Source organism: Typopeltis vanoorti, chromosome 4, assembly GCF_054136105.1.
Source record: "Typopeltis vanoorti isolate ZY-2024b chromosome 4, IOZ_Tvanoo_1.0, whole genome shotgun sequence".
Lineage (NCBI taxonomy): Eukaryota > Metazoa > Arthropoda > Arachnida > Uropygi > Thelyphonidae > Typopeltis > Typopeltis vanoorti.
Window position 1 is genome coordinate 135,477,624 of NC_143552.1, and position 26,123 is coordinate 135,503,746.

At 35.4% G+C, this 26,123-nt stretch overlaps 1 protein-coding gene across 1 annotated transcript in view; it reads right to left on the reverse strand.

Moving 5' to 3' along the window:
* The window catches only part of Impbeta11 (importin beta11), a 277,003-nt gene extending 254,717 nt beyond the window's left edge, over positions 1-22,286 (reverse strand). The window contains exon 1 of the mRNA XM_090391468.1: positions 22,039-22,286. Within this exon, the coding sequence (XP_090247594.1) occupies positions 22,039-22,182 (144 nt within the window). The 5' untranslated portion in view covers positions 22,183-22,286. The remainder of the gene's footprint in view (positions 1-22,038) is intronic.
* Positions 22,287-26,123: the final 3,837 nt, after the last annotated feature.

A 26,123-nucleotide genomic window follows, 5' to 3' on the forward strand; every position in this document is an offset into this window, starting at 1 on the left:
CCCTACATTGATAGATCGAGAGCTTGTGGATTGCAGAGATTGGTTGATAGGCGAAGAAGAGGGGATATGATAGAAACATTCAAATTACTAAAAGGTTTTTATAGGATTGATGCAGGGGAAATGTTTCAGCTGTGTGATAGTGATGGAAGAACAAGAGGTCATCTCTGGAAATTAAAGAAGAGTGTGGTTAACAAAGGTGTCAGAACAAGGTTTTTTGCCTGGAGGGTGGTGAATGAGTGGAATTCATTGCCTGACTTTGTTGTGAGCTCTTCATCTGTAAATGAATTCAAGAAGAGATATGACAGATATTGTTTTGCTAGCTTGGGTCTCCCGCGATGAGTCTACTGACTCCATGGAGATACCCGTAATAATAATAATAATTTTAAGAATAAAATTTCAGGATTATCTTTAAAACCCCCAGATCTTCCTAGTAAGTTTTGATGTCTCACTCTTTACAAACATCTCTCTCACTGATAAAATTGAATTGTTTCATAATGATATTCCTCCTGATATTGTAAAATTATTTGACTTTGTCATTAATTCTGGATACTTCAGTTGTTCAGAATGAATTATACAAGCAGATAGAAGGAACAGCTATGGGGTCTCCCATTTCCCCTACTCTAGCTAATTACTTTATGGAACATTTTGAATGTGTTCTCAATGTTTTTTCATCTAACCATCACCAGCATATCAACAGACATGTTAATGATGTTTTTTCTGTATGGAACTCCTCTTTGTCCAGTCTTCATGAATTTCTTGAGAAAATTAATTGAGTAAACTCAAGAATCAAATTCACCCTAGAAGTAGAAGATAACTGATCTTAAATTTTCTGGATGTTCTCATTAAACGTCAACCAAATGGCAGTCTACTGTTCTCAATATATAGAAAACCAACTTATACTGGCAAATACATTGATTCTAACATTCTCACATCATCAGCCTTGTCAGAAATATGGTGTAGTCAAATCTCTGGACAATCAACAGAGATCATCAAAAATATGTTTGACAGAATTTGTCTTCCATATGTTAAAGGACTTTCAGAAAAATGCTTCACCAGATTGACAGGTTTCTTTCCATCCAGTTTGTAAACTAAATATCTTCCTTATCTCTCCAAAAGACAAATATCCTCCTCTTTCCTATCACTGAGTTTACAGAATCCTGTACTTTTGCAGCAGCTTTATGTCATTATGGACAGACTTGTCGTTCTGCACAAATTCATCTTGAAGAACATGAAGAATTTCACTTAAGGAGTCCAAAAAATCTGGTTAACTATTTTATTTTAATTTATTTCTTGATATCTATTAATGCAGAGTTATTCTCAGGGAGTTATTCTCTTGCAGCCAATAGTGCATCTAATATCACATGCTTTCAATTAAAAGATGTATTGAAAATGGCTATGAAGCCATTTTCAATACATCCAAAAATTCTATGAATAGAGGATTTAAATTTACATAAGTGATTTCCATCATTAATTAGTTTTATAATATCCCTTTCTACGTATATCTCAATTTTTAGATCAATTGGTGTGACTCAAATATAGAGTTACATAACCCATTATTTAAAATTTAAAAAAAATATGAATAGTTAATTGGCACCTGTATATGGAAATATTTACACCCATAGTGCCTGGCCATAAATCTGAAGAAAAACTTACAGGTTCAATTCTAGCTGCCAACTAGAGGAACATTTTCTAAGCCTTTCTTTGACTGGCTCCTGAGTTAGCTGACCTTTGGCACAGGCAAGTAAGGTTTCTCCCCCTCCTGGAAACTTGAGTTTTAAATCAACAATCTCAAAAAATCAACCAGGAAACTCTCACTATTAGAGAGTGAGTTCTATGAAACACTAACACTCATGGCACTCTAACATTTGTCTTATTGTGAGTTACATAGCCCCCACAATACAAATGTCAAGGTTTAGGGTCATGAGATGAGATCAGTCGTCTGCTAAACACTCTCTTTCTCCCTATCCGAAAAAACAGTCTTTACTGACTGATAGCATAAGCTCACTATCTGATACTGTCATTAAAAAGTTAGTCAGAGCTAAATGAGCTCCAGCCTTATACCTTTGGAAAATAAAACACATTAATGAAGGTTTTTTTTTTTTTTTTTTTTTAACAGCTAACTGTGATTATTTCCAAAATTTTAAGACAGAACATTATGCTATCAGAATGACTGAGATTCAGATAGTGATGGTGTAGTTAGGTTTCACAAATTTCAAGGAACAGATGTCAAATATAAACTGACTTGAACACAGAATTTTTGTTTGATTCCAAAGAACTTTTTGTCTAGTATCAATGTATAGCAAAAAAGGCCAGCCTTATCAGATTCCAGAAAGTTGACATAGTCCTGATGTTCTTGGATTCTATCTCAGCAAAACAGCCCATCTGTCCAAATAACAAAAAATCAGTATGAAGAGGATGGTTAATAAACACAGACAAGAAGAAAAGTTTTAATTTATCCTTGGAAAGTAGAAAAGGAGACAATTTCCAAAATGGTTTGAGGATGGTGCATAGATTATACATGTGAAGAACTTATACAAAACAAACCTGTACATTACAACTGATCGCACTCTGCATGAGAGAAAATATTATTGATGGCTTGGTTAAACTGATTAGTGGTGATGGTGATTTTTATTTCATTTAATTCTTCCAACAGAAGGGAATTAGTGAAACAGATGGAGTGAGCTCAGTGTATAAAAGTTTTAACGATACTCGTCCTCTTGTCTTTTGTGATGGCTGATGGTGTGAAGATGGATGGATGTATTTGCTGGTAAAGGAAGGTTTGAGATAAACAGAAAATGAGAACCTCTTGTAAATGGTAGGATTATTAAAGTATTCAGAAAGGCAAGGCTTTTGTTAGATTCACATGCAAGTCAACTTGATATGGGAGTAAGTGGAGTTTGACCAAACTGTGAAGACATCTACAAAGCAAAGTCAAATAGGAGGTTTCAGATATTCCAAAAAAAAAAAAAAAAAACAGCCAGTAAAGTGACATAGCCCAAGAGAATAGCCCTTGGGCTATTTTGAGGGAATAACTGAACACAAATAATTGCACAAGTAAACTGATTCCCTCAGTTTACTTGTGCAACTTATTTTGCCATGTGACATAGCCAACACTTATGGTGAATATATGTGGTATTGTTAGTGAAGAAGGAAACTATAAAGCAAACACAGTTCCTTAATTTTATTTTTGAAGGCAATGCTGTTCTTAATATAAGAACTACTGTGGCAGTAAGGTTTCAAACAAGACTAGAAAGATATTTAGCAAGATGGCAGATCCTCTGTAGTTCAGTCAATATTAACAACTCTCTAGTTCAAAAGACCATACACAACCCCATGGCCTTTGTCACTATAAAGGTACCAAGTGGGATTATCTCCAGAACTACTATTCTTCTTTTCCATGGCATGACTACTATTTCCACTGTTCTGACCCAGAAACCTGTACCGAGAGAGTCACAGAAATCATTCACACTGGCAAGAGGGCATTCACCCTTCATTCCATCCAAAATTTCTATCCACTTCGCAGGCCTAGTTCAACAGAAGATATATGAAAGTAGTTAAAGGAAAAAAAAAAAAAAAAAAACTTACCGCAGGTGACTTACATCAAGAACCTCAGCCTATGCAGAAGCACACAATATGTGTAAAACAACTATCAGCAAATCTAACTTCATAAAGACTAAATGCAGAAAACTTGCCTTTTGTCCAAATGGAAGTCATGCCCTCTAGTCCCTCGCAAAAACCATCAGATGCAACTTTTGCTCGCCTGCACTTCCTCCTCTCACCCCAAAAGGTGACAAAGGCAAATAACCTCATTCCATGTCAGTAACCGTGCATCATATATCTTCTGTGGTCTTTTAGCAAAAAAAAAAAAAAAAGACATAAGAAGAATATTAGATCACCTGAAATTTACACATGATATTAATTTAGATGGTGCCGACAGCATCTCTCCTACAGTACTCAAATGCTGTACTCCAGAACTAACATCTGTCCTATATCATCTTTCTAATCTTCTATACTCAGCTGTACCTATCCCATCTCATTGAAACAATCATATATCCAACCCATTCCAAAAAAATGAAACAAAAGTCTGCCATCCAACTAATGACCAGTACCTCAATCCTCTCCAAAATAATGAAGAAAGTTATCAACAGTCAACTTCTTCGCTACCTAGCTCACCAGTTAATCAGCAACCATCAGTATGGATTATGCCAATCCACATCCAAGACTAATATTTTAGCTTATATCACTCACCAGTAGACAAGTGTCATAGAAAGGTTTGGAGAAATGTGTGCTGTTGTCCTTGACATTTCCAAGGCTTCTGATTCTGTTTGACATCAAGACTGCCTTCCTTCAGTCTACCTGCCACCCTCTGTATTTTGAATAGCCAGCTTTCTCTCTAATTGTTCCCTGCATGTCATGGTGGATGACACCTGCTGTTCGAGCTTTGTCACCAAATGCAGGAGTGCCTCAAAGCTCCATTCTATCACCTATCCTCTTATACATAAATTACTTCCTCTCAATCACTAGAAATCCTATCCATAGCTTTGTTGATGATGGCACTCTCCACTTGTCCTACTCCTTTACAAACCATGTAGTTTCTAGATATCCCTTACGTCTAGATCATATGCAACCAGTGCCTTAAACAGTGATGTTCATACCCTCAGTCAGGCAAGGATAACCTTGTCACCTTCAATGAAGCCAAAATGCAGTCTTGCAAAAGGGATCTCAGCTTACCTTCCCTTATCCTCAGTAATACACACATCACGACAGGATCTCCTTGGACTGACATTTACCTGCAGCCTCTCCTGGTACAAACACATCACATCAACAGCTTTCTCAGCCTCTAAAAATCTAGGCATTATTTTCTGCTAAAGAAGCTATTTTATATCCAAAAATTCTTGATGCTGTCCAGAGGAGAGCAAGTTGGCTCATAGATGACCCTTCCCTCACAGGCTTCAACTTCTATCTCCCAGATGCAATGTCTGAGCTCCGTGTCTCTTCTGTAAGTACTTCCGTGTTCACTGCTCCAGTGAACTGGCAAACATCATTCTTCCACTTGCTGTTGGGCCTGTTAAAACAAGAGCAGAAAGATCCCTTTTCAGTATAACTGCAAATACATCAATCCTGTTTCTCCTCTTGCTCATTTATTCCATCTCCTCTGGAACAGCCTTATGTGTTTTCCAACAACTTCAATCTCTAGATCAGTGTTTCTCAAACTTTTTTCGACTACGGAACACTTCACAAATCCTGAAATTTTCACAGAACACCTTCATTATTTTGTAATGTATAAATTAATAATTAATTGGTAATTTAGCTGATTTTTATTATTAATCAATAACTGATAATTATTAATTAAACATTAATTAAACCATTAAATTAATTTGTGCTGACAAATTAATTTTAAAATGAAATTCCAGAACTTCTCACAGAACACCGGTTAAGAACCACTGCTCTAGTCATACTTTCTCAATCTTTATCTGCATCTGACACACTACACTGATATGCTAAAGTTCTCTCCTGTGTGGGATAAATATTTAAAAATAAATAAATAATTGGATCTTTTCATTCTGCAAACTAGCCAAAAGAATGTATGAAATTTAATTTAATTTATTTATTTTATTGCATGCATGCAATTTACAAACATAAAATAAGAAAATAAAAATAAATTGAAGGCATTATTTTTGGCTAGTTTGTGATTTTTTTGTGACTGGACAACTCTTATAGTACCCATCTATAAAACTGGGTTCAGACCATATAGAGGTTGTCAAGATCAGATTTTCAGTTTTCAATAAATAGTTGAAAAATTGTGGGAATATGACAAGGATCTGTATTTAAGTCTGTAGCATTGGCAGCTCCAGCCACAATCCCAAATAACAACAAGACAGTAGGTGAGAGAATAAATACAATCAACTACTGGACATAGCCGATTATATTTACTCTACATACTGTATTAACTAGAATATTACTCGCCCTTGCATATATCTTGCACCCCTATTACTTTACAAAAAAAAAAAGAAATTAAAAAGTTTTACATAAACCTCACATGTGAAAAGAGTTTAAAACTTTAAGAAATAGACAGTGGATGTTATTATGTAAGTTTCAGATATTTTGGAATTCAGCTGAAGAGAATCAACATTTCAACTCAACAATTGTCGGCTTGCCTTTATTGGTGAGCCACGCAATATTTTGTTAATACTGCACCAATCATATGCGAGACCAGTAGTGATAGCGAATAGCAGATTCTTGGTAAGTTATACCTGTTTTCAGTTTTTTACCTTGGGTATAATATATGTTAAAGATGCCAAGCTATTTTAAACTTGGTTTTACTCCATTTCCCAAGTATGCAAACAGACAAACAAGTCAAGTTTGCGCCTGCACTATTGCAAGTCTAGCTGACCCGCAAAGTAGTGCAAGTCAAGGCAACTCGTGGTAAAGGTAGAATAAGCTCTGATCGCTATTCTTATATTTACCCTTAATGCAAAGTCCATCTCCTTGAGGAGATGTATAATGCTATGTATTAAAGGCAAGGGGCCACTACCCAGATCGGTTTTGACCTTTATTGAGGTTTCATCTGCATTTAATATGCCTTTAATACATAGCATTATACATCTCCTCAAGGAGATGGACTTTGCATTAAGGGTAAATATTAAGAATAGTGATCAGAGCTTATTCTACATGAGTTGCCTTGACTTGCACTACTTTGCGGGTCAGCTAGATTTGCAATAGTGCAGGCGCAAACTTGACTTGTTTGTCTGTTTGCTTACTTGGGAAATGGAGTAAAACCAGGTTTAAAATAGCTTGGCATCTTTAACTTATGATTCCTAAATGATAAAAGGACAAGCAATAATGAAACTGTGTTTTAATTTAACCATAAGCACTGTCACTATAGATTCAAATATATCGCGTGATGAAGGTGAGTGGCCGATCTCGTAAATATGTTGATAATTAAAATTTAAATACATTCATTTTATAAATAATATAAGTAATTATAAATTATAATGAATACTGAGAATTTAATTATAAACATCAATTTAATTTTTTCCTGAAAACGTTTAGTTTCTGAAAATCCCCGCATATATCTGGCACAATTTTTTAACTTTAATTTTTGGGAAAAAAAGTGCGAGTTATATTAGAGTAAATACATATAGTCTTCCTAAGGTCCATAAAAATGAACGACCATCTTTATTCTCCTTGGGAAGACAGCAGATATGTGGAGGATGAACATGCATGAACCTGCAATTTATCAACAGTGGATGTATCTCAAGAATGTAAATGCTCCAATAATTTATTAAATTAGTTTATTTGGCTCTGAGTTGGTTTTTGCTAATTACTGTTCTTGAGTAAAATATTGAATTTGCAGTTATACTTTATAGTAGTCATTCGTACATAGCATTGCCTTTATTAGCTCTAGTGATGAACAATATGACATAAGGAACGAAGAGCTTGCAATTCTGAAAAAGGTATATATTCAAAGGATGAGGTTTTGCTTTGTATAGAATCTACATAATTCTCATATGCCTTTTTCTACACCTACCATAATTTTTAAGGAAGGCATGCATCCATCAAGGGGGAAAAATTCAGAACCTTTGATAATGTATTCAATTCATCATGTGTAAATGTTCTTTTTGTTAAATTTACAACTAACTTGATACAAATAACGGTGGACAACAGGTGAATTTGTGATGGCTTCATCGCTCTAATAATGAAAACTTCCAAATTGATCTAAGCTTTTATTTTAAGTAAGACTGAGGTTGGTGAAATTTGAAAAGATAAAAAATAAATAAATAAATAAATAAATAAATAAAAGAAAGAAAATACTACCAGCTAAACTTTTATTTTAAAGTGTTTTCAAGCTCTAAATTTTGAACATTATTTGAAAAGAACTGCTTGTTGGTTTGATGTAACTGATCTATTAATCACATCTTGTTTACTTTTTTGATAAAGTCTATGTGTACTTAGAGATTTGATATTCTCTGATTTTTACGTTAGGAACATTGAGACAGTACTTAAGAAATGTGCCTGTTATATAAACCAGCTTTGTTTGAACAAGCTGACTCATCTGTTTTTTGAATGTAATTAAGCCTTCTCTTCCAGTTTAATAAGACTTACTAGCAGGGGCAAATTCTCCATGCTTGCTGTGCAAGCTCATTAATTGAAAAAGTAGTAATATTTATTTGTTAATAAATACATGCATTTATAAGCATTCCATTTAGGCTTTTATTTTTGTAGACAGAAGACGTCTTAAGCTTGCACGGCAAGAATTGAGTTTTGCGTTGTGTCGAAGGCCGATGCTTGCTTGTCTAGTCAAAGCTACCTTGGCTTGCTCGGTTATAGGAGCTTCCAGGTCCTCGCAGCAGCACTGTGATTTCATGTGCGTGCATAGCCATTTCATGTTGTCTCACTCTGTTGCTTAAACACAGGCCATATGCAGTCAACGTAGCCTCAGCCAGCCTTTACAAGTGTGTGTGTTGCTTGGGAAAATTAAGTTACAACCAACTTTTTATGACGATGTTATTGGCCAATTCATAAAGAAGAATCGTAGGGTAGAATTTGTATTCAAGTAGCTAAATTGAAAAAGATTGAATATCATTTGTAAAATAAATGTTGCATTTGTATGAGTAAATGTACATAAATTTCTAAATATATAGTTTTAAATGGTCAGTAATTCATTATTCTGCTGATCAGACTTCAATCACACCTCTCACTCCCTGAATGATAACAAGAGCAAGTGGGAATTTCAAGACCAGCATTCGCCCCTTGCTTACTGAGTTAATAATTGAAAATTCAGAAGAGGAGGCTAAATTACAAAATGATTTAAAACATCTTTCACATAATTTAAGGATTAAAATGATGAGATAGACTAGCTCCAATGCTTTTTAACTTGATGAAGGAGCACATTTTCCGATCATAATCCCTAACAGATACTAATGACACTTGAACAAATCAGTGTAGACTGTAACATATGCATATGACATTAACATGAAATCAAGAACAAAACAGAAAGCAAAAGAAACATGTTTAGAATTAGATAAATTAGGAATGCAGAGAACTGACTGAAATTTCTGACCTAATGTCCAATCCTCACCTTCACATGGTGCACCCTGTTAGGAGGCATCTACTGGGTACTGAACAAACAAGAATGGGCTGGCAATTTGTGACTTAACAGCCAAATTGTCCTTTCTGTTGTCTTAAACCACAAAGCATATGATGGTACACAAGATGAGATTTCATGACAGCTGGGATGTTACCCAGCTAAACAAGATCCCTGCTGTTTTTGTCAGGGAACCAGGGCAAACAGTGCAATGTCAGCTACTGGAATAAACCTGACATCAGAACCATCAATATAAAGGAGTATTAATGAAAAAGAAATCGAACATCCAGAAGAATTGGAAGAGTACCACATGGACATAATTGACATTACTGAGACAAAGATGACAAAAACAGATGAGATCTTACTAAATAAAAGTATAGGATGTTATTTTCAGTCAATAATGATCAGAAAAAAGAAAGGGTAGTGATAGCATTCAATACCAAAGAGGAAGCTAAACTTCTTGATTGGAAGGAGGCAGTTTCAAGTAGATTATTATTATTAAACAAGACCTCATGGAGTCAAAGACTCATCTAGGATTATGTGGACAAACTTCAAAATAGGGAGATGGCCAATGAAACTTATTTGTGCCTATGGTCCTACAGAAGGTTCTAAGGAAGAAGTGAAAGAATTTTTTGAGTCATTAGAACAGGAAACTGACATGAAAAAAATGAAAAAAGTGGTCCTCATTGGGGATCCCGACAATGCATATAGGAACATTTGAAGAAAAGGGCAAAGCTAATAATAATGGCAAGTATTTACTGGACTTCTGCTCAGGACACATACTGGTCATTACCTAACACCATGTTTCAACATAAAGATGTGCAAAAGTTACAAGGAGAGAAGAAACTAGAAATAAGAAATGCCTCATTGACTACATCATTGTTGACAGATAGTGATATCAATATGCTGTTCAGGATACAAGAGTATACAGAGGATTTGAAATTGTAAGTGACCATTACTTAGTACTAAGCAGGGTAAAAATGGATATCACATTGAAAAGAACAATATATATAAGAAAGTTTTAAAGAGAATTAAAGTTAAACGGCTTTTACAGGTAAATTCTAGACAAACATTATTGAAGAAAAAATGAAACAAACTGAAAACAAGAATCAAAACTTGGAGTCTCGTTGGCAAACTCTAAAGAAGACAGTGATTGATTCAGCTAGGGAAGTGTGTAGTGAAGTTCTCTACAAAGATAGAAAAATAAAAACAAGAAAAATGTAAGAGAACTAAGCTATGTGGAAAAGTAGCTAAACAAAAGTCATGGGAAGACCTTGGTAAGAGTATGGCAAATAAATAGCAAGAAGGTGACAGTGTTCTGGAGGTTACTGTAAAAGCTCAGAAATGTAGGAAAGAGCACTATAAAAGGAATTAAAAATGATAAAGGTGACATGAAAACTGAAGATAAGGATGTCTTAGATGTCTGGAGTAATTACTTTCAAAGACTGTTAAACGAACCAAGCAGTGACAGAACCATACTAGAAAATTTTCAAGAGGAATGCAAAGAGGAGTACATATCAATACTTGAGGTAGAAAAAGCCATCAAAAACTTGAAATGTGGAAAGGCAGCTGGAGTAGATGCTATTTGACCAGAAATGCTTAAGTATGGAGGTATAAAAGTTTTGCAGTGGCTACACCATAATTTAGAGGGCCTGGTCAGAAGGACAAATTCCCAATGATTGGAGTAGACCTCTTATTGTACCCATCTATAAACTGGGTTCAGGCCAAATAGAGGTTGTCAAGATCAGATTTTCAGCTTACAACAAATAGTTGGGAAATTGTGGGAATATGACAAGGATCCATACTTAAGTTTTGTAGATCTAGAAAAGGCATACGACAAGTATTTACTCCCAGAGAAAATACTTCAATTATGAAGTGAATAGATCATTACACAGAGCAATACATAGTCCATATTTGTCAGCCGGTCAGCAATTTTTCAGCTTTTACTGGCCACTATCCATACCGGTTTGCTGTAATTTATATGTATAATTATATAAGTTTTTTTTTTTTTTCGTGTGTGTGAACATGTTGCCAGAGCCGTGCCAACCCGAGGGTGCACAGCACCAGGGTGGCAACATTGATATTTTATTTATTGTAGTAAATGCTACATGCAATTTCTTATAGTTATTTTTTTAAGGGGAAGACAATAAAAGTTTGCACCCAGGCAGCAAATACCCTTGGCGTGCGCCTGCATGTTGCTCTCCATCTTAATTTAATTTTGTAACCTAATAGATAATAATAATAACAGGACTCTAGTTTTGATGTAGTAAGGTTATTTTTTTTTTTGCCAAGAGGTTAAGCCAATAGTTTTAATGGTTGATCAGTAACTTTAGCATACCATGTAGATTGTAGTGCAGCTTGTTTTTTTGTATATATGTGTATACTCCAGATGATGATCTTAAAGTGAAGGTCGAAACGTCGAGTGTTTATTTTGGTTTATATTAAACTAAAGTTTTACTTTAACACAGTAGTTGTTTCCATACTTTTCATGATGTATTCTAATCACTGTATAAAAGAAAGTGGCACTAGGCCTGATTTTAGAATTGAAGATGTCAAACTTAGTTCTCTGCTTTATGCATATGTTATACTTTTAAATATATCAGTACAAGTCTCTGGGATTCTTTAATTATATTGAATAACAGCAATAAAAAGACCAAAACTGTGAAAATAGGCAGGAGCATAGAAAACTTAAGCTGCATTCTGAATGGAAATCCTATACAAGTAAAATATTTCAGCTATTTAAGCAGTTTTTAGTGAAGATGGCAGATTAAATCTGGAAATAGACAACAGAATAAGCAAAACTGTTATGGTAGATTGCCAGCTGAATAAATTTATATGGAATAAGAGAGAATTAGCCAAAACACCCAAGTAGCAGTATACAAGACAGTGTTCAAACTAGTTTTAAGTTATGGATCTGAGAGTTGGGTTAGAAAGAAAGCACTTGATCAAAGACTAGAAACCACAGATACAAATGTTCTGAGAACGATTAGGGAAGTGAACAGATGGCATCAATGGCAGAATCATATTAAATATAAAGACATTAAGAATAAATTTGACATTGTTTGCATTCAAGAATTAGTATATGAGTATTTAGGTTTAGGTCCTGGCTTACACTCATACATTGTTTTTCTCAATCAGTAAAACAGGCATGTTTTACTCAGAGACTTCACCACTTATAAACCACTAGATTATGATCCTCAAGTCTCAGAATAAAACATTAAAAAGGTTTCTAAAAAAATGTCACATTTTGGCCTCCTGAAGTTGTTAAAAAGTCGCAAACCTTTCGCTTCCTCATCCCTGGATATATGAATTGCCAAAAATTCATAAAACCAATTACGCTCTCCATTCCATAGTTGATGCTATTGACCCCACTCCCATATAAAGGGATATAAACTTTCTTTAATTCCACTTACTGGTCAACTTCTTCTTACATAAAAAATTCCATCCATTTCAAATCATTAATCCAGAATTTAGTTTTAAACAATAATGATATCACGATGAGCTTTGATGTCAACTTCTTATTTAATATAAATAAGTTGGTAATAACATTACACAAGGGTAACTATGGGTACAAAGGGACAATGAAATGTATGTATACGAATGCAAAAAGTATAAGGAATAAGGGTGATGAGTTTTTGGCATTGGTAAGATCGACTTGGCCAAAAATTATAGGCATCACTGAGACCTGATTGACTGAAAATGATATAGTTACAGTGATAGAATGTAAAGGACACTGTATTTTCAGGGAGGATAGAAGGAAGAGGACAAGAAGTGAGATATTGCTGATGATAGCTGCAGAATTACAACCAACAAAATTAGAAGTTAAAGAGGTTATTACATCTGAAGGAGATGGTTCATTTGAGGCTGTCTGTTGTAAGATAGAGGCAAATAGGACAAAATACATTATTGGATGTTGCTAGACTGGGAGGGGGGGGATCCACAGGAAGATGTGCCATGTATTGGCCGAGCAATTATTATGGGAGACTAACTATGGGGGGGGACATTGATTGGAGGAAAGAAAAGGGGATATAGAAAGATGGAAGTGAGATTTATACAGTAGCTAAGGGATGAAACATGTTACAAAGGGGACAAGGGGGTTTGATGGTGTTGGATCTGATAACAACATCAGAAGATGTATCCATAACCAAGGTAGATACTCTGCCTCCCATTGGAGGAGACTGACCATGCAATCTTGTTCTAGGAAGTTGCCAAACACATGGAGTTCAATGTCAAGAAGGAATTTATGTTTGATTATAAAGCTGGTGATTATGAGAGACACAAAAAGTCATCTTGGAACACTGGCATGGTTTGAGAAGCTACAAAGAAAGCATGTCAGAAGTGCATGGCAAGTGGTCAGAGATTGCTCAATTCAGGGTAGCAGTATCAGACTGCATACCCAAGGTTAGGAGGATAAACCAAGTTGGAATTAAGTGGATGAGTAGGGATATAAAGCAAGAGCTGCAAAAAAAGAAAACATTGTGGAGGAAATATAAAGAAAAAGTGATCAGCATACTCATGAGCAGTACAAAGTGCTTTGTAAAGGGTGGGTACTGTCTTAGTAACTTATTCACATTTTATAATAAAGTAACAGCAGAATTGGATAAAGGATATAGCTACACCATGATACTGCTTGACCAGGGCATTTGACAGAATGTCACATGGAAAACTATTACAAAATCTGGAGAGGCTAGTAACATGGATAGGCTATCAGACAGACACCAGAGAGTAGTATATGGTGGAGTGGGGTCTAGGAGAATGGTGATTAGTGGAGTAGCTCAGGGTTCAGTACTAGGGCCTCTATTCTTTAATTTGTATATCAATGATATAGGAAAAGATTTAAGAAGGGATATTCAGTTGTTTGCTGCATTGCAGACACAGGATAATGATTGTCAATTTAATGTTGAAAGGTGGCATATGGCATCATATTGATGGTATCGGTTTGCAGGAAATTGATGAGGATAAGTACTTGGAGATAATGGTGGACAAAGAGTTAAAGTTCAGAAGGCATATCGCAAAAGTTGGTAAAATTGCTCAATGAATTACTTGGATGTTGAAAAACACACTGACGAGTAAAGATAAGGAAGCTATTATCCTTCTTTATAAGGCTATGATTCGGTTACATCTTGGCTACTGTGCACAGATGTCAGCTGGGTTTCTTGGGGACCAGGAGGTGGTCGAAAAGATTCACAGACAAATGACCAAGATGGTGACAGGTCTCTGAAATACTCCCAATGGGTATAGGTTGAAGGTTTGTGGGTTACAGAGTTTAGTTGAGTGGAAAAGAGGGACCATGATAGAAACTTTAAAGATATTAAAGGGGTTTTATAAAATTTGATGTAAGTGAAATTTTTCAATATATGACAAACAGTCAGAGAACTAGGGGCTATCCGTAGAAGTTGTGCAAGAGTGGTTAGTAGGAGTGTGTGGACCAGATTTTTTTGCATGGAGAGTGGTGAGTGAGTGAGTAGAATGGATTGCGAATTGGTGTGAGTTCCCTGATAGTGAACGGATTCAAGGAGAGATATGATAGGATTTGCATGTATGATGGTTGACTTGGGTCTCTAGAGATGAGTCCCTGGACTCCATGGAGATGCCATAAATAAAATAATAAATATCCCTCTTTCTGATATTCTAAATTTACTGAAATATGCGTTTTTCTCAGACATCATTGATCTTTTTAATTTTGCCATCCATACTGGTTACTTCTCTTGAAAGGACATCTTATATAAACAGGGAGAAAGTACTTCTATTGGCTCTCCCCCCCCCCAACTTCCCCTAACCAATTTCCACATGGAGCATTTTGAAAAACATGCTCTTGTTACTGCCAGTCTCAAACTTTCATGTGGTTAAGAGTATACTGATAATGTGTTCTCTATTTAGCAAGCAACTTGACTCAGACACATTATTATTATTACATAACACCTCCAGGGAATTCAAAGACTCATTGAGGGAGAGCACCTACTCTACAGCTCTCCATCTCCACCACTCCACTAACTGCAACTACCTTCATCATCTACACCAGCACCATCTACCGCCGACCACCACCACTATTTTCACAGACAATCACAAACATCCATGCCTATGGCAGGATTCGAACTCACAGCATTTAGGCTGGAGAGTGGATATGCTAACCACTCAGCCAACCAGGTCAGCACTCCTTTTAGACTCCTTTCTTTTCCCTTCAACAGTTAGCACCCCAGAATCCAGTTCACTATTGAAAAAGAAAATAACAACAGCTTGCCTTCTTAAGATATTCTAATCACACATCTGCCAGATGGTACCTTTCTTTCTTCATTTACAGAAAACCCACCCATTTACAATATGTATGTATGTATCTACTATTGTAGATACATACATAAACTATCCCACCATCCCCCTTCTCAATAATATAGTGTCATTAAACTCTTTGTGACCGAGCCTCCAACCTCTGTTCCACCCAAGCTTCTCTTACAGTGAAACCTGCCTTCATTTGTCAAACATTTCTGTCCAATGGTTACCATGCCAAAAATATCTACAAATTATCTGTCTCTTCCACCTCCTCGCATCCTTCTTAGCATAAAGGCTACAGTAAAGCCATTACTATTTCCTATATCTGGGGCACGTTGGAAAAAATAGCCAGAACTTTAAAGAAATATCTCTGCACTGCTTTCAAACCTCACTTCAAACTGGCCTCCCTTCTCTGCTCTCTTAAGGATCCACTTTCCTCACTCCATTCTCTATTCCAGGTGTTTACAAGGTTCCTTGTTCTTGCAACTTATCATATTATGGTCAGACTGGGAGATCTGCTATCAGCCACCTAGAACAGTGCTTCCCAAACTTATGTATATAAAGAACCCCTTTGGAAAAATTAAAATATTTCATGCCCCACCCATCAAAAAAAAAATCGTAATATAAACATATATTATTATAATATTTATTGTATCTATATTCAATACAATTTATATTCAAGATTTTACATTTACAAGCTTTTTTGTGCTTCTTATCAATACCTTTGAAATGAAACTTATATGAATAAGCATATATTTACTAATATTCATTAAGTACCAAAATACGCAGGAAGCAAAATTTGTGAACCAACACCAATGTGTGATTTTTTTTCCATTAAACTATAAAAAATAACAAAAAAGAAATAATAAATAATAGAAATTAAATACGTTTCTTTTAAGATTAAAAAAAGAACTACTTAGTCTTAAAACATTTTAAATTTGTTTTCATTATTTCACGCCCCCCCTCAACAAAACATGCGGCCCTCAAGGGGGGGCCATGGCCCACAGTTTGGGAAGTGCTGGCCTACAAGAACAAAAAAAAAAAAATACCTCCACTGCCCCAACTATTGGCAGTCGGATCTAGCAGACTATACCTTGGATACTTTACACAGAATCACATGGAAGAAAACTACAATGCTCCATCCTAGTAAATACAAACATAAAAGGCTTTTTTTAGAATCAGTAGCAGATTTAAAAAATCAGCATAATCTTAATAAATATGATTGCATTAAACTTCTCAGGATTTGGGAAACTAATTCTTAGGCCTCCTGTGCACATCCAAGGCTAGTCAACGGCATCCATAGAGGGGTAACCCCTCACAGGACTTTAGTCTCTGTTTATTCTAATTTCATTTCTTCCACTAATTATTTCTTGTGTATATTTATGTATATTATTATAATTTTAACATTGTAGTCCTGAAGATGCCTCAGTGACTGAGATGAAACACTGAAACGATTAAACCAGATGGTTAATTATTTCTTTTTGTGCAGTATTATTCCATTAAAATGTAACATGAGCATTCAAGAATGTGTGAACAGAGTTAGGTGGTATGGTCACGTCAACAGGATGGGAGAAGAAAGGTTAGCAAAACAGTTGATGCCAAGCAAAAGATCCAGAGGAAGACCAAGTTCTAGGTAGATTGATTCAGTTGAAAGTGTCTTATAATGAAATGTTAGATATGACAATACTGGAGTATTGACAAGTAAGAGACTACTTTGGAGAACAATTGTTGATAGGCGATTAATAATAATGTCAACTTAATCATGTAGTGCTGTCATAGTAACCTGAACACTTCTTGAGGCAGGAAATTGAATGATGAAATTATATTCTTGTTTAATCCTTGATCCAAATGAAAGCAAACAGAGTTTACTCATGAAGTATCTTCACAACTAGACTACTTGTATATAGAGGCTGATGATTTCACATCAATTGCCTTAGTATTCCATAATTCAAAGCAAACATCCTTTTGGATGTGTAAAATGCTATGCATTATGGGAAAGGTCACTATCCAGACTGGTTTTGATCTTTATTGAGGTCCTATTAAGGTGTGGGAATACCTCTCTCCAAAAACTAAGTGATCTACAATATCAGTCTAAATCTCACTGAGTGACCCAAAAGGATCACTCCTAAACTCATCAAACTCTCAATGGTAGCTTTACTCAGTAACTGACAAAAACCTGCCACCAAGTAGAACTGCACCACTTTTCAAAATGTGAGCCAAATCCAAAAGAGAAACAAATTTTGCATTAATGCAAATCATATAATTCTCATATACAATTCATAAAAAGGTGTCTTATTTTATTAAAATTCTCTGGATTAGAGAGAGAGAGAGATGCATAGAATTTCTTCACTTGGCTACAAATTAGATTAAACTTGCCAAGAAATTATATTCTTGGTTAACTGTTTATCAAATTGTAAGCAAACAAAGATTGTACCAAAAAAAGATGGGGCCTTTGCATTCTGGAATACTAAGGCAATTGATGTGAAGTCATCAGCTTCTATATATAAGTAGTCTAGTCATGAAGATACTTCCCAAGTAAACTTTGTTTGCTTTCACTTAAATAAGAATATATAATTTCTTCATCATTATCAATTTCCTGCCTCAAGGAGTGTTTAGACTACTATGACGGCACTACATGATTAAATTTGCATTATTATCTAATAAAGTAAAGATGCCAAGAAATTATATTCTTGGTTTCATCCTTTATCCAAATGTAAGGAAACAAAGTTTGTACATGAAATAATTTCACGACTGGGGTACTTGTATATAGAGACTAATTATCAATCTCCTATCAATTTTCCTCGAAATTAGTCTATTACTTTTCAATACCGAATTGCCTAAGTATCTCATAATGCAAGACACACTTCTTTTCAGACCTCAATGAAAGTCAAAACCAGTCTGGGTAGTGACCCTCCCCATAATTATAAAGAGGAATAGTTCTTATTCCTCTTTATAAGGCACTGATACTTCCACATCTAGATTGCTATGCTCAAGTCTGGTTAAATAATATGGTAAAACATAAGGTAACAAGTCTGGTTGTCTGGATTCCTTGGAGACGAAGTAATGGAGAGGATTCGAGGAGAGTAACTAAGTTGGTGAGTGGTGTAAAAAATGCTCCCTACATTGAGAGATTGAGAATTTGTGGATTACAGAGGTTGGTTGATAGGTGGAGAAGAGGGGATATGATAGAAACATTTAAATTACTAAAAGGTTTTTATAAGATTGATGCAGGGAAAATATTTCAACTGTTAATTTCCAGGGAAGAGATCATCCCTGGAAATTACAGAAGAGAGTGGTTAACAAGGGTGTGAGAACTAGATTTTTTGCTTGGAGAGAGAGTGGTGAATTAATTGAATGCATTGCCTGACTCAGTTGTGAGTGCTTCATCTGTTAATGAATTCAAGAAGAGGTATGATAGATATTGTTTTGATAGTTTGGGTCTCCCACGATGAGTCTTCTGACTCCATGGAAATACCCGTATAATAATAATAATACACAACAATATACATTTCTGAAAGGAAATGTGCTTTGTACTATAGGATATTAAGGCAAGTGATGTGAAGTCAATTTTTACATACAAGTGGCCTAGTCATGAAGATACTTCACGAAAAAACTTTGTTTGCTTACACTTATGAATTTAACTATTATATAAAATTATTGGATCAAAAAAAAATGAGAATAACTTTGTTATTTTCTATTTCAGAATCTGCACCCTCCATTTGTTTATCTCAATTTTTCAGATGCTATCCTCAACGTCCACTAGCTACCTCATGATCCAATGGCTGTAAAATTTTGTCATCTGTCTAAAACAAATTTCTACTTGCAATTTCAGTTTGTTTGTTTTTATATTCTCACCTTTACTTATATAAGTGTACAATACATATATAAAACCATAAAATTCTGCAACATGGATTTGCTCTATTAATCATGGAAATTTGAAATGTTGATGAAGTTTGATACTTCATGTGAAGAAAATGTCACCTACAATGCTTAAGAACTGCAGTGATAAATCAGATCCAAATTTCAATAAATATCATGAATAACAACAATCTATGCAAGAGTCAGCTATACTAACTCTTGCAGTTTCTGATGCTCTAGTTGTATTTCAATTCACAATTATCCCTACAACAAATTAATTCAAATGTCCACAAGGATGAAAATGCTAAACAATGGCTAAATAGAAAGCTGTTTATGGGAGAATTACTTCTGTACAAACATCCATTTGTCAACCTCTTATCAGCAATCCCCAAATCTATCTATCCAGTCATCATTCCCGACATATGATATTATCTTGGCTGACTACATCATTTTTAGCATCTTTTCAAAACGCCGTACTGTAAAATCCTTAAGACTATAAAATTCTAAATTATAAAATGCAGAGCTAAACTACTAAATGACATAAATAATATGTCACTTACTTATAATATATTATAAGATAACAAACATTTTCATGTTGGAATTTTATGAATCTTCAAAGTGCTGCAATCCTTAAAGATCAGAGTTCAAGTTTTTTCATTATCTTGAACTGTATCTGAAACTAGACAGATGAAGATATTTGCTGCACATCTATATTAAGAGATTATAACACTTTTGCTTGGTAATAAATATAGCCAATATAGTCAATAAATCATGTGCCTTTAAAGTTACACAGATAAATACGATTTCTTCATGTAACTGACTGAGCTACATAGTTGGTTTTGACAATGCCTTTTGGCTAGAATGAACTGAATTCAGATCCAGTCTAGGATGTGAAGAGCTTTCATTAGGACTTTTCAAGTGAAAATGAGTTAGCCATTCTCACACAGAGGTGGCAGGGTGTTTTCTTTTGGAAACTCAAGTTTTTTTATTCAGCAAACTGGCCAGAAGGATGCACAGCTGACAGTCACAATATGTAATGCAAATAGGATTAACCATCCTATCAGTGTTGACTATTTTATTAAGAAGCCAAGTTTCTTGAATGTGATAGGCCATTCGGCCCAACATTCAAGGGAAAATGCAATACATATAATACTGTTCTGTTGAAAGGAGCTCATTATTGTGATATGGGAACCTCCAGTCTAAAGCCTTATAGGAGGTCCACATTAATCATTATCCACACAATACCTACCATATCTCTCCTTAAACTCATCCCACTCATTCAGCACTCTATACCAAAATCTAGTTCATATTCTTGTTAATTATAAAGAATTTCCAGGAGTAGTTTCTGGTTCTCTCTCTCCTGTCATGCATTGAAACAATTCTTCAGCATCTACTCCATAAAATCCCTTTAATAACTTATTCTGATTATATTATGTATTTTCTATCATATGACCTCTTTTCTGTCTAAACTTTGTAATCCATAAACCTTCTCACAGCAAACATTATACATGCTAATCACCATTTTAGTCACACACTCACTATCCCCTCCACCACTTCCACATGTCTCAGAAACCCAAATGTTCTCTGCACTGTAGTCCAGATGTAGGTTACACAAAAATCTTGATAAAGCGGTTGTTATCCCTCTTTACTATATCTAGTGTGTTCTTCAAAATCCAAGTGATCCTTCAAACTATTTTACCCACTTCTGGGATATGCCTTCTGAACTTCAAATCCCTGTCCACAATTATCCCTAAATTTCCCTAGTGTCACCATTTCTGCAATCTCAATTCCATCAATGTAATATATAGCTTGTAATCTTCTGACCTGAAAGTGCATAATCTTATCCTTTGTCACATTATTTTTTTTTTTCTTATTTCTTAAATGAGAGAAATAATAGGTACATGTAGGCTGAGTGAGTATTCTAAAGTAATAATGCTGCACTTTAAATAATCACAGGTAATAATAACAATAAAAATTAATAAATCGTGAAGTAACACTAAAAATCTGTGATATCTGATTAACGGAAAAACTACATAAAACGAAAACAGCTTTGCAACAGAGAATTTTTATATAATCGCTTGCTGTCACCTTACATTTATGATTGCCTTTATTCATTAAATATACAAATATTTACAATTTACAGTGTTCTGACTCAATGAAATATGGTAATTAATACGCCTGTAGATAAGTAACAAAATGATTATGCAGTTCTATTATATATGGACAAATTGTCAGAATTCTATAGAAAAGGAATAATCATCATAGACATTTTTTTCCTTCATTTTAATTATGATCCTCTATCACTCTCTCTTTCTCTTGGAGAACGTTCTTTTCCCCAAAAAAATACAATTATTAACTCAGGGGTTAAAGCAGCAATTACGTAAGTTAAGATGGATCTAATAAATTTATTCATGGCCTCTTTTCCATATGATCATGGCAAAACTCTGCCGATATCTCGTATATTTGAATCGTAATATCACTAAATCATTACTTAGTTTTGAGAGCTGTCAAAACTAATTTCAAGTAAAGAAGTATTTGAAAAAAAAAAATCAAGGAAATTTTGTACATTTTTATAAAATAACCCACTTTATTATACTGTCAACAATATCATTCAATCTTTACACAGTGGTGACATAATTTGGGTTTGATTAAGAATTACATTAAACGGCGTGATCTTAGTTTTGCAGATGTCAAATGAATAAAATGATATCTTAATTGAAAATTCAATCCAACCACAACATTTTAAGCGATGTTCTTGATGACACCAGATGTTTACTTGTTAATGTTAGTTACGTAACGAGTCAAGACTGAATTGCTTTACATACCAATAACGTAGAATAAAATCCTGGTTCCGTTTCCCAAGCTTTCAGCTGCTGTTCGGCAGGTTTCAACAATTCTGCATTTTGACTAGCTGCTTTTGATAACACATCTAAAACCACTAAATTACATATCTCCATATTTACTTTCATCGGGTAAATAATTGTAATTGGACTGTTCAAATTAAATAAAATAATTCGGAATGCATCTGTTGAAAACCCTATCGCTATCACCGTAAATTCACGTTTCTCTTGGGGGCCGCCATATTGAACATACACACACAACCACTACAGTATTCATAAGATTTTAAAAGAGTCGAAAATAATGTTAATACTAAATTTACATAGATACTTTTCTGATGACTACTATTGACTACAAAAATTCAAAATAGACTTCAAATTTTTATTTTAAATAAAATTATAATTTTTCCTCTCCAACACAAAGTTATACTGGTATTATGATTAAATGTTATGTATTAAGAAGCATCAACGTCTTTTTTCTTCTTTACTTTGATTCACAATGATTTTAGTTAACAGCTTAATCGGACTGCAAAGGGTAAAATGAGAATTTAGACCGTACAGTTTCAAAAAAAGAACATTTTTGTAGGCAAAGCTATAGGAACAAGTAATAACTCTCTGTGTTTTGACTTATCCATTGTATTTCGATATTGATTAGAATTAATTTTTCATCAGCAACCATAAATCAATGCAGTTAGGAAACACATATTTTAAATTATTTTCAGCATGTTGGTGGTATAGTATAATGGAATACAGAGAGTACATTCACAGAGCTTTATTTTCCATTTACTGAACTTTCTTTCTGGTAAGTTTGGATTTTGACTAAGTTCATCAAACAGTTTTACTCGAAAGGCCATTATATGATTTAGTTTCGTAAATTGCTTTTTTTTCAAATAAAACAAATAACCCAAAGCTCTCGAGAAGCCTATGATGCTTCTCGTAGGCAATTGTAGCTAAATATTTTTCACTGACCAGATTTATATTATTACTGTGTTTTTCAACATAATGTGTAATAGTCTGATTGAAAAGAGGTACGGACACACTCTCATGAGCCGAGTGCTTCGTTCCATGTAACGAGTCATTTGTTTCTTGGCGGTATAAATTGGAGGAATATGATGCTCCCAAGTCATGTGTCCTGGCGAAATAGCTGTGAGAAGGAAAGTATCGGCGTTTGAAAGAGGCGTTACGATAGGATTCCATGTTGCAGGTCTATCTGTTCGGCAAATTGGACAATCCTGAGTCAACGGTCAGTGACACCATACAGAGATGGAGGCATAGGGAGTCAACTGCAAATGCTACCCTCCGTGGACCACCTACCACTCTCGCCGAACGTGACTGTGGGATGCTACAAAGGATAATGGGTTTGGATCCGAAGATGGTGATTTGGATTAAAGGATGGCTGGCGGACAGATATCAAAGAGTGGTTTACAGAGAAGCTGAGTCCAGGAAAAGGCAAGTGACTAGTGGTGTACCTCAGGGCTCGGTTCTTGGTCCTCTATTGTTTAATTTGTACATCAATGATATTGGAAATACCTTGAATGGAAATATCCACTTTCCTAAAGATGCACAATTGGGAAGAGCGATAATCAATACAAATGATGTGGATATTTTACAGGATGACTTAAATAGGCTGACACTATGGACTGAGGTAAATGGCTGTCAGTTCAACGTGGCTAAGTGTAAGGTGATGCACTTCGGGAGGATGACATCGCATGCTCTTTACTATATTAACGGAACTGAACTGCAGGAAGTTGATAAGACAAGAGACTTGGGAGTTATTGTGGACAGAGAACTTAAGTTTAAAGGGCATATTGCTAAGATTGCCAAAACATCACATCAAATTACATGGTTGTTGAGGAACACACTAACAAGCAGGGATAGGGAAGTTATTGTTCCACTCTATAAGGCATTAATAAGGCCGCATTTGGACTATTGTGCACAGATCTGGTCGCCAGGATTTCTTGGTGATGCACAGGTGGTGGAGAGGATTCAGAGGTGGGTTACAAAGATTGTTGCAGGTCTGTGGGATGTTCCCTATGAGGATAGATTGATGATCTGTGGGCTCCAAAAACTAGCTGATAGACGTAGGAGAGGAGATATGATAGAGATATTTAAATTCTTAAAGGGATTTTACAGGATTGATACTGATGATATTCTTAAGATCAATGCAGGATGTGAGAGAACGAGGGGCCATCCCTGGAGATTGTGTAAGAGTGTGGTTAACAAGGGTGTTAGGACTAGATTTTTTACTTGGAGGGTTGTTAATGGGTGGAATGCTTTGCCAGAACTGGTTGTGAATGCTTCAACTGTGAATGAATTTAAGGAGAGGTATGATAGGTATTGTGTAAATAATGGTTACTGTGTCAATGTCGGGTCTCCCGCGAAGAGTCTTTTGACCCCATGGAGACACCGTTAAAATAATAATAATAATAATAATATGTAAAAACAGCCATGCGTCAGCCGACACTTTGAATGCAGAGTTCCGAGCATCAATTAAACACGAATCTGCAAAAACACATTCAAAACCGAGGCTCTCAACATTGATTTCCACGGTAAATCCACAATATGAGGGCCCAACATTACCCGAACCTACATCTCCTTCAGTGTTGCAAACAGCATGTACAGTGAAATGTGGAAGATTGGAAAGCGCTGTTATGAAACAAGAAATCACGCTACACCCTCTACTGAGCAGATAGGCGAGTGTGGGTGTGATCGATGCCCAGTGAACGTCTCTTACCAGAGTAACTCCAGCTATGAAATTCGGAGGTGGCAGCGTGATTGTATGGTCCTGTTTTTATGGTTTGGCCTGTGATTTTTGGTATCACCTCAATGTTTGTATCACAAACATTGCTCTAAGAGGTATCTGAACATTCCAAACAAAACAAAAAAATCTGTATTCAAGTATAGTAATACCTGTATTCAAAAAGGAATATAAATTGTAGCTCAGTGGATGTGGCGTTTGCACACCACCGCGCTAGGCCGCACGAAGGAAGTCTTGGTTTCGAGTCTAGTCGGCGACTAGAGGAAATTTTTCTAAGCCTTTTTTCGACCGGTTCCCGAGTTAGTCGATCTCTGGCACGGGCAAGCAGGTTTTTCCTCCCGGAAAGTCGGGTTTTTCGTCCTGTAAACTCAAGAAAATCGACCGTAGAACCCACATTATTTCAGACATTAAATATATTGTGTTAGGGTTAGAGACAACGAGATGGCGGCACATTTGAGCCGTCTTTCTTCACTGCGTACCGCTTAATTAGTGATAGCCTTGGGCCATCTGTCTCTGATTGGGTACCAGTGGAGATTGAACTGCCCACTCAGTCTCCAAAAGTTAGATAGGGCTAAATGGCCTCGCCTACTCCCGTATATACGGGAATAAAAAGGCGTTAGCTGATTTTTTTTTTTTTTTTATATAAAAGAAATCCTGCTGATTACTGAGGTCTTAGTTTATACAATACGTGCCACAAAATACTGTATATAGTAGAATACTTAATGAAAAATTGAAAATATGTGAAAAAATATTATCATCATCATCAAATTCCTGCCATGTACCCTCAAGTGGTGTACAGGATATGACAGTACTACATGAAAAAATTACATCATTACTAACTTCCTATCTTCAATTTTCCTCCAAATCAGTCTGTTACTTGTCAAGACTCCAACATTATCAGATCTTATATTTCTATCGTCTAAGGCACTTTGTACCGTATCAATCCACCTATATCTTGGTCTTCCCCGGGGTAGTTTTCCTGCAAACCTGGCAGAGAACACTTGTTTTGCTAATCTTTCCTCTACCATTCTATTTAAGTGACCATACAACCTGAGATTAGCTCTGCTAACGCATTCCTGGATTGTGACAATGTCAAGTCCTTTCCTAATATTATCATTTTTAATATGATATTGCCATTGATACCATCTGTTCACGCCTCGAATCTTTCTCAGGACTCTCATATCTGCGGTCTCTAGTCTTTGGTCAAGTGTTTTACTTCTGACCCAGCTCTCAGATCCATAAGTTAAAAGTGGTTTGAACACTGTCTTGTATACAGCTAATTTAGTATTCCAACTAATTTCTCTCTTACTCCATA